At 38.1% G+C, this 10,607-nt stretch overlaps 1 protein-coding gene across 1 annotated transcript; it reads right to left on the reverse strand.

Moving 5' to 3' along the window:
* Window positions 1-172: 172 nt before the first annotated feature.
* On the reverse strand, window positions 173-7,923 carry LOC107462771 (serrate RNA effector molecule). Its single transcript, XM_016081423.3, has 12 exons — window positions 7,215-7,923; window positions 5,312-5,436; window positions 4,697-4,748; window positions 3,934-4,008; window positions 3,752-3,826; window positions 3,591-3,638; window positions 3,342-3,410; window positions 2,449-3,249; window positions 2,317-2,362; window positions 1,188-1,453; window positions 890-1,069; window positions 173-502 (listed from the first exon to the last, which is right to left on the reverse strand). The coding sequence occupies exons 1-12, from the start codon at window positions 7,676-7,678 to the stop codon at window positions 442-444; spliced, it is 2,262 nt and encodes a 753-aa protein (XP_015936909.1). The 5' UTR covers window positions 7,679-7,923; the 3' UTR covers window positions 173-441.
* Window positions 7,924-10,607: the final 2,684 nt, after the last annotated feature.

A 10,607-nucleotide genomic window follows, 5' to 3' on the forward strand; every position in this document is an offset into this window, starting at 1 on the left:
ATTTTTAACATAAACCATGAAGACTAAAATCATACTTAACCCTAAGAAATACAAGTATTTTGAACAAAATGTTTGAAATTTGGTTCCACTACTCATAAGATTTTAACTATGGAAAAACAATTTTACAAGTATCGAACTATTCATAAAAAGCAGGATAATATCGTTCAAGAAATAAACATCTAAACTCTAGAACAATATTATAAATCCTTAATCCTCATCAAAAGCGCAGATAAAATAATTTAAGTCACTTCAGCAGCAGGGCACAAATTTCCGCAAAACAAGAGATTAAATTCTTTCAGCAGATAAATTCACAGAAGAGAGTAGCCTGATCCAATTATTAATGACAAACAGTTACTCTAGCCGAAAAAGCAAAGTACACGATCAGATCTTTCAACAGTTTAGTCTGCCTGCCAACTCCATCTCAGAGGGAACAGATGACACTCATAAACTCCGATAGTCTATCACAGTGACCTCGTCCTCCGGCGCATCAAGATCTTGATAGCTGTAGCACCAATGCCCGGTAAGAATACCACACAAGGAGAACAAACAAGTATTTGGTCACATCGGTTGAGTTTTGAGTAAATATAGACAACTGATATAGGCATTCCTTCTAACTTTCTGTCCCCTAAGGGTTTTTTCGAGTTTGGAGTTGAAGCGAAGGAATAACCCAATAACAGTTAAAATATTAATATTAATAAATAAATAACTTCAAGTTGTTATTCCAACTGATCGGAGTATAGACACCAAGAACTAAATTTAAGTGAGAATAATGAGCATGATCGGGCCAGGTTAAAAGACATAAGAGCTCACATTTGAGAGGACTTGAAAAAAGATTAGATAGGGGAAATATTAAAATATTTCGGCAAGGGGGAAAATACTGCAGATTTACCTGCGCATCCGCCGAGGATCTTGTCTGAAAGCTGGAGGAACAGCAATTATTGGTGCTGGTCCACCCATAGGATGGCCGGCGCGCATCTTCCTACCCGGGGCATCGTATGATGGTCCTCCTTGTTCTCTTAACATCTGCATTGCAACTTCTGGTGGAGCAGGAACAAAGGGTCCCAAAGGCCTGTAAAGTTGCAAATTATGCTAGTGAGCACTATAGGAAAAGTGTTCAGTAGTCAAAACTTCAAAAGAATGCATCAAGAACACATTAAGGGAAAAGATAATCAAACTGAAAATCATACCCAGCACCAGGAACAGGCATCAACACTGGTGGAGGCGGTGGCATATCAGAAGCAAATGGAGGTACGCCAGGACCAGCAAATGTATCATACATGGCTTCATCATGATTCCCCATCTCGAGTGCTTTAGATTGCCTCTCCCGGCTGGGGGAACTCTCAGGCCTATCTCCATCATTTATCCTGTCACTCCGATCATGATCTCGACGATTACCACGATCGTCTCTCAACCGGCCTTCCAATCCCAATCTTCGCTTTAAAGGTCTGTCCTTCTACAAATACAACAAAAGATTGTCCATAAGAATATGATATTGTTTACAAATACAACTCCAACCTTTACCACTATATTCTTAAAGTTTGCTAACATCAGATTATATGAAATATAGACAGAGAAAATTCCCAACACTTCTGATAGTCGCCTATTATTAGTGTGTAAGCTACTTGGAAGGGGATATGATGTAGATGATCAACCCACATGGGTGGACAACAGAGTGAACTATAGAGAGAATATTATAACTTTAAAATAGCAAGTAAATGAGAGGTAATTCAGTGATTAGAAATGAGTGACTATAAGAGGGAAAGTAATTGCAAGGTAGGGTGAATTGAGAGGAAGAGGGAAATGTTTGGGAGAGCAGCTATTATCTACACAACACTAAATTTATGCTTAAATATTTTATTATCGATGAATTCCTTCCTGTTCATGAAGGAGCTACTCTCCAATGTGCTGTTTATCAGTAAGATTAGTTATCAACCTCACTTTATGGAAATATAAATATAAATACAAATCTTCAACACCATCAAGATTTCACAACACACCATAATGATGTTTTTATAAGATACGCAATAACTTACGTAATACTCCCTCCATCTCTTATTAATCATCATTAAGTTTATAAATCAATATATCTAGATACAAATAGGCACTAATGTGCCTATTAGTACCATTTTATTTATCAAATAGTAATAATAACAAATGAAATTATTTAGGATGGTAAGTACCTTAGACTCTAAATAGGTGGTCTTGTGTTCAAGTCTTAGATATAACTATATTTTTTATGAATTATATGTGAAGGGTATTTTAGGAAAAAAAGTTTAAGTAAAAAACTGAACAGAGAAAGAAAAAAAATAAGTCCACCTGAGGTTGCTGCATGATAGGCGTTCCACCAGGAGCATCTGGATCACTACAACATAGTAAGGACACTATCAGTAATATTCCACCAACACTTGCAACTATAACCTTAAAACATCAGAAACTTCAGTAACTTACTTCATGTAATTTTGAAAATAGAGATCCTCACGCACTTTTGAAGTTTGTTCCATAACAAGTTCTGGGTGTTTTAGCTTCAGATGTTTGTGCACAAATTCTGCTGCATGAAAAAGCTTTGTGCAGCTCTTAGCTCCACAACCATATTTCCATCCATACTTTTCATCCCTAATTTTCCGCACATAGGGATCCAACACCTCAACTGCAGCAGCATCTATCTTCTCCTTAGCAGTCATAACTTCCAAGGGATCCTGACCATTCAGCCTTCCCTGCCAAAATGAATCAAGTTTCTTCTCCCATTCAGATCCTGACCTGCCTGTTTCTTCATGCCCATTTCCTTCTGCCCTCACATGCCTAAAACCCTTGGCCTCATTAGTCTCAGTCATACCATAATAGTCTACACCATGAATCCGCCATAGATATGTAATAAGTGTGTCCAAAAGCTCAACACCCTCTAAACCTTTAACAGATGTCAGGCCCCGAATAATTATTATGGGTCCTACAGAGCCACTGTGAACTTTGTCATCATTTTTATTGTGATTACTGCTGCATAAAATATTGTCTTCAATTCCTTTTTCTGTGTCAAGCTTACGAACAAGTGCCTGTGCTTGTTGAATATCAGTTTGTATCCGTCTAAGATCAGAACTGACAGGGTGAGCCTTTGGAGCAGCTGAGAAATCATTTTCTTTATCAGATCCCCTACCATGTCTTCTTCTTTTACCTCCAGTCTCTGTTTCCTCCTCTGAATTTGGTTCACTTGCTGGTCCTGATTTGCTGGATGAGGAGGCATTTAAACCAGGATTTCTGCATTGATTTCAAACAAAATATACATTATGGGAAGAATTGACACCATGCAAATGACAGGCACGTGAAAGAGAGATATAATAATTGCATACAGTTCCAATGTCCCACTCTGCAGATCCAGTAAAAAATTCTTTGCCAGCTGTCGAGCATTTTCATTCCTCCTAAAAGATGATGAACCAGACAGGTTTGTTATAAATTGAATGTCTCAACGCATTTAATCCACTTGCCCATTGAGAAACCATCCCTCAATGGGGAAAAGAAAGAGAAAGAAAATGATCAGTCAATTTTGAGAGGACATGTTCAGTTCTTCAATAGTCTGCAATATCCATGAAAAACCTCACCTTTCGATGACTGCGAGTAAATTTGTTGGATGATATTTATCTTTCAACCTATACCAAAAGGTAAAAAATTGGAAAACATAAGATTTCTAGAACAGAACAGTAGCAATTTCATAAACATTTAAAAATTGAACAATGAATATTAAACGGAAAAGGAAACAAACCAGTCCTCATCCTTATGTGCATTGAAATAAGCTCGCTTTTGGGTAGAAATGTATTCTGATCTGTACTCTTGATATCTTCCCAATAAAGAAAAGGAAATTCAATTCAAAAACTCATTTGTCAATGAATATCTCCAAATTCTTATGTTATAATTATGCAGAGGACACAACTTTCAAGGACTAACCTACGCTCTGCTTCGGCTGGCAGTATATCATCCTCAAGCTCCTGGATGAATTGCTTATAGGACATCAACCCTTCTCTGGAACAAATGCGTTAACAACATTTAAACAAATGCGTGTCACACACACAACATACAACATATGATAATTTTTCAGCCAACCTCCATAGGTTGAACTTGAAAAGAAATTCCAATTTCTAACTCATTCCTCAAATACAACCTCTTTCCATCTTGACAAACCTATTGACATTTCTCCGTAGGACATCTTTTATGTGGACAGCTATGCTTCACAGGATTCACAACAATGACATCTTTTATGTATTATGTTGCAGGTTTGTGCAATATTTCTATTTTGTTTGACTTCAAACAGCATAGCTTCTTTCTTAAATTTCCTTTGTTAATGGTATTGATCTTTGTAATTACATCTGTTTTGCAGCTAAGCAGTCCTATATTTTTTTTTTTTACAACAACAACAAAGCCTTATCCCACTAAGTGGGGTCGGCTAGCTAAGCAGTCCTATATTATTAGAATTTGCAGCGACCACTAGGGCCGTCACAGAATAAAGATTATGCAAAACCTTTAAAATGAAAGTTCAATTTCCTGAAAACGCATGCCTTGTTAGAGCATTTGGAGGTTTGCTATACTTCCTTACTCAAGTACATTCCACTCATAAAATTCCTCATCTATGTTGAACAAGAAACACAGACACGTAGCAGATGATTTTTATTCATTTATGATGTAGTTAAAAAGGGCACATTATGAAGCTGACCTTTGTGCACCACCACTTGGCATGTCTGCATAACTACGATTGGTTTCCATATCTGCAAAGAGCAAAGCACCAACAAACAACATACAAACAGTGAGTAGGCTTCACCCCAAAAATATAAGGTTGGAAGTTGAATTATATCATACCGTGTATGATCCCTTTTGTAGAACATGATATTTACGGTACCAAAATTTTGACAGAATATTTATCAGATTATCTTTATGTTTTCTTGATCCACATTATTAGTCTTGATTAAAATGAGTTGCAAAATCAGGAATGATGTATATTTTATGCTTTAAGGATTGAATTGGTCTTGCCTCACCTTGCTCTGTACTCATCCCATGTACTTACAAAAACGGAAGTAATAACATCACAAATACACAACAGATAACATGCAATGAAGAAACCATAAAATCCTATGAGGCGTAGCTTTTCAATCTTTCAACATCTCTAAGAAGTTACTATATGTACATATTTGCTTGTCAGAATGCAAGAGGAAAAGAGTTATGATATTTATAATTACATAAATCGGGGAAGAAAGACAGGAAATAATACTACACATAAAATAAGATTGTGTAATATAGGAAAAGCCCTATGTATTAGCTTCTACTAACATACCAGAACTCCCATTTTGATATCCCCCAGCAGGACGGTGTCCAAACCTGCCATAAGACTTATCATCAGCATAACCAGATCTTCCACCCACGCCCCTTTCGTAGCCGCCATAATAATCATACCCAAACCTGCATAATCAGATTGTAAATTCAAAAAATAAAATTAACGACAAAATGTTCTGAATAACATAGATTAACAAACCGATGATAGAGAACTATAGGAGCAAAGTAGCGATACAACTAGAACAAAGAAAGACAAACATGTTAACCATGCAATCAAAAGGACTTTTCCATTACAACAGAATAAACCAATATCATACCATGTCCTATATGAAAACTAATATGATCGAAATATGCAGCAGCAAATTCTCCATATATAATAATTCATGTGCACAAAGTTGAGCTACAATTACAATCCATATTCCCTTCTCTCAATCTCTCCCTCCATCTCTATCCCCCCCTCTCCCTCCCCCTCTATCTCTTGTACAGTGTACACACACACGCACACACACGGAAGGAAAAAAATAGCAAGAAAGTTAAAAAAACTGCGGGTAATGAAATTCTACCAACTTTTAGGTAGTAAATCATTCCCCTCTCCTATACTTTATCTCTCTCTTGTGGCAGCACTCATTCATGAACTTCCCTGTTTTTACACTCATTCACACTTTCACCAATCTCCTCTGTCAATTAGAGTTTTTGTTTGGTAGATTTGCACCAAAACCAGCCCATGCTTAAAACTTGAAACTCAGCCCAAGCTTAAAAATTAAAACTTGTGTTTAGCTGTTTTTTGAAGAAAAGAATTTCCAATTTCAGATTTTTAAATTTTAGGAAATGCATGCGAGATATTTATGAAAGTAGATTCTGTTTAGAACAAAAAAGCGGCCAAATACATTTGGTATGCCTGTTTCAGAATTGAATGCAGTTATTATTGTATAGATGTGGGTGGATTCAAGTTCAAATCTAGTGCCATGCAACTTGGGGATTTTATTTTTAATTAAATTACGCAGGCTGTGACTGTGTGGCGCATGGAATGGAAAAGAAATAAATATGGTTCAGAATTGCCCCGGTTCAAACCCAGACCAACGAAATTAAGAAAAGGAAGCTTATCACCTTTACCACTATGCCACCACATTTTGAACTGAATGTTCCCCACGAATAACAAAGAAGATGCTAAAACTGTGAACCGAGTCTGAGCATCTTCAAATTTAGCCATCTCTCTGAAAATATTTTCATGAGCATGTTTCCTTCAAAATCTAACCAAATACTTCTTTTAAAAAATGAATATGAAAAATAGAAAATAAAACAAATGGTACGCACATTAATAGTAATTTATCATGCAGACCACCTAAGGTGAAATGGACCATTAACATTTGACTCTGATAAAACTTCCTCCATAATGACTTAAAGGTTGTTTGTGAGTTTGGAGGATAAGAGAGTGAAATAGAGAGTTTGTATGTAATATAACATTTTCACTGCAAGCCTTCCCTCTCCTTCCCATAGCTCCAAAACCAGCTTTCCCTTCCCTTCCCCATCGCTCCAAAACCCAGCTCACAAATAAACCCTTAAAACTCCCCCTTCTTGGGTTTTTAAGGCAAACGAACCATCCAGACATACAAAACAAAATGGTTCAAAAAAATGAAAATGAAAATGAAAATGAAAAGCGATAAAGATTTGCTACCGCAAATAATACTAAGGTCTTTAACCAATGGCCCAAATTTCAAATATAACAGATCTGCAATAACAAATAACATAATAAAGACTAGATACCAAATCCCCTAAACAAACAATTTGAAGCTGAAATCCTAGCAAGTTACGATTTCATGTTAACGCAGTTCAACAACCCAAAATAATAGACTAAGAAAAGGGAAAACAAGAAATTAAAGAAACAAGAAACGAAATTGCATCACCTGTCATCGGGACCATAACCACCACGAGGACTACCCCTCCTGGATCGCTTATACGGCGGAGGGGAGCGACGCGAGGCGGGAGAATAGCGGCGGTCGCGGTGGGGAGGGCTGGGGCTGCGACGGCGCTTGAAGTCCCTGTCTCTATCCCTGTCCCTGGGAGGGGGCGGCGGGGGAGACATGTTCCGGTCGTAGTAGTCGCCGGCACCGCCAGCGCCACCACGACGATGAGAGTGGCGATCAAAATCCCTATCATCCCTCCTGTCCCTGTCCCTCCTCCGGGTGGAGGAATGCGGCGGCGGGGGAGGTGGAGGTGGTAGATCGTCATTGGCGGGCGCGGAAACGGAGGCAGAGGCGGAAGCGGAGGAAGAGGGAGGAGCAGGAGGAGGTGGAGGAGGCGGAGGTGGAGCAGAGGAGGAAGGGGATTTGTCGACGGAATCGGAGGGCATGTTGATGACTTCTGCCATGGAAATTCGAAAACCCTAACCGAAAGGGGAAATAAGAAAAGTGAAGGAGGAGAAGTGGTTCTGCCTGTATAATCAAAATCTAGCTTGCTCCTTATGTTTTCTCTAATGTGTCTGCGTTTCGTTATGAGCAGATTTTGTATATTGAGAGTGGTTGTGTGCTGTGTGTCTGATAATGTTATATGCGTGCAGTGTTTTCTGTTCACGCCTATTAGAATGTGAAGCGGGCCGCCCTGCTTTGCCTCGAATCATCGTCTCATCCCATTTTCGCAGCCGAAAAAATTAAGAGTAATATTGGGCTAAAAAATTTTAGAGTAAAAGATAAATAAGTTCCTAACTTTTTTAAATATGGATATTTTTGTCTTTTAAAATTAAAAAATACATTTAAATTTCTCACTTTATAAAATGCATGATAATTATACCTTTTCGTTGAGTTTGAGCTCAAAACGGTAATGAAAAATGCTGACCTGGAAGGTAGAGATTGAGCTGTCCATGTTAGTTAATGATGTGGATGGGAAACAAATTGTTAATGGACAAATTGGTCCTTATGCTTCAAACGACGCCATTACCAAAACAATCGCGGCGTAAATGAAAGCTTGGAGGAGAAGAAAAGGCATGTGAGTGATTAAGCCGGCGATGGTGTAGGAAGAGGTTCTATAGGCATTGTGAGAGGTTTCTCTGATGAAGATGAAGCATTCTTGGATGAAGGCAGGGACGACATCGTTTGAGGAGAAGAAGAAGAGGCAGACGGTGAAGATGAAGAAGTTAAGGCGGTTGGTGATTCCCTGGAGATTCTGTTTGGGGTTGTGGAACAATGTGGCCATCACGAAACCCATGATGGTAAGTACCATGAGGCGCGACAAGAACAGCTCTGGGGTCTTCGGATGTTGATGAAGTTGCGCCGCATCAGGATCCATCTTTCCGAGAGGAAAGAGTTGGCGAATTTCGGAGCCAGCTGCTCCGGCGTGGCGTCGCCAGTTGTTGAGGTGAGGTAGTCGTTTTCGTTCACAGTGTAATCGCTGCTGTGAGGGGTTGGTGTCGTTGCCAGGATCTCGCTTAAGTATGTGTTCCTTTCACCATGTCCTCAGAGAGCTTTGTTTTCTGCTGTTGATGTTCTTCTCTTGTTCACCTTCTATGTGTTTGCCATAATAAAGCTTTACCAAAGGTTATTTTCAAATGGCAACAACAACAACAGCAGCAGCATCACTTCCAACGGCCACAATAACCACCATAATAATGAGCTCAACAAGCCCCTTATCAGAAACAACAGGAATTTCACCAAAATAACAACCTTATGGTTCAAGCTAACTCTCATTGCAACATCTGTTTTGGCTGCACTTTTCATTGTTGCTTCCAGTTTAGTGTTCAGCAGTTCTATAATTCAGGCTCCATAGAAGGTACTTGATGGAGTGTTTTGGTTGGTTCAGGCAATAAAACAAATTGTGCTTGCAATCATGATCATCCATAAGAAGATATTTGAAGCTGTTAATCATCCTGTGTCACTTAGAATCTATTGGATTGCAAGTTTTATTGTTTATAGCTTTCGGGGTTATACGTTTCTCCACTTTAGATGTTGACACTTTCATGGTGGATGACATAGTTTCTTTCATTTCCCTACCTATATCAATTTTTCTTCTTTGTTTTGGGATCAAAGAAGAGCTGGCAATGTATACTCTACCCGCGGGTACCCAACCCGGACCAATCTATTCGGGTAGGGTTGTGTATCCTACCCACTGCGGGTAGGGTACAGGTTTAGGGTATATCCTATCCTACCCTATCCGCACTCCTAATATATTATATAATATATATGTAAAAGTTATGTATGTAGTGAAGAAAGTGAGTCTTTACTCACAATCTTCCTCTTATAAAAACTTGAAATAATCACTAATGTAAATCCCGTTAGATTAGTAAATAATTAGTTAATAAATTAGTTTTTAATAAAAAAAATAGAAATGCAAATATTATATCAAATTAGGATAGAGCTCATCTAAACAAGAATTTTGACACTAATTTCGAAAAAAATCGGTCCAAAATTAGACCAAACGGGACGAACCAGGCCCGTAGGCCCAAACCAGCCCAAAAGGACATTAAACGAATCCAAACATTTCCCCTTTCTTCCTTTATTCACATTGCACCAAGCAGAGGGAAGTGAAGAACGAAAAAAAACACTTCCAACCCTTACGGTGATTTCAAAATCCCGTAACTTCTCCGTCTGAGTTTCAATTGCCGAACCGTTTGCAGCCACGCGACCACTGCATCGAGTTCTACGCTTCTACTGGAATTTTCATAGGTAAGTCATTAATTACTCTTAGCCACTCCTTTCCCCCAATTTTTGAAAGTATTATACGGGTGTTGAATTTCTTTACTTTTTGATGTTTTAGGATCCAATTAGTTTGAGAAAAACGTTCACTCTTGCTTATGTGAAGTTTGGGTAAGGTGAGGATATAATAATTCTATCTAAATATTATGAATTTGTGTTTTGGGAATTAAATTGGGTATATATGTGTTATGAATGTGTATTAGGTTGTGAATAAATACTTGGAGCTTGAAATTGTGGATATTGAAACTTGGAGGAAGCTACACACTAGAGTTTTGTTGAGGTTTTTGGGGATGTGATTGGTTTTAATAAGTTGCCTTGATCATTATGAGGAAATCAGCTAAGGTATGGTTTAGGTTTCTTGCATTTAATATATAATGTTATGTGAAAACTTAGGGTATATGACTGTAGGATAGGTTGAAATGCATGTGCACAATTGATTTGAGGTATATTTGTTGTGGTGGTTGTTGTGATGATAAGGAAGGCCCTATTGTGTTATAAGCTTAGGATTGTAAATTATGGTTCTTGGTTGATTTTGGTTGATGGATTTGAATACTGTAAGTGTATTATTTTTAATTTGAGGTATGTTTATTGTGTTGATTGTTAAAATAATGA

This window comes from Arachis duranensis, chromosome 8 (genome assembly GCF_000817695.3).
Source record: "Arachis duranensis cultivar V14167 chromosome 8, aradu.V14167.gnm2.J7QH, whole genome shotgun sequence".
Lineage (NCBI taxonomy): Eukaryota > Viridiplantae > Streptophyta > Magnoliopsida > Fabales > Fabaceae > Arachis > Arachis duranensis.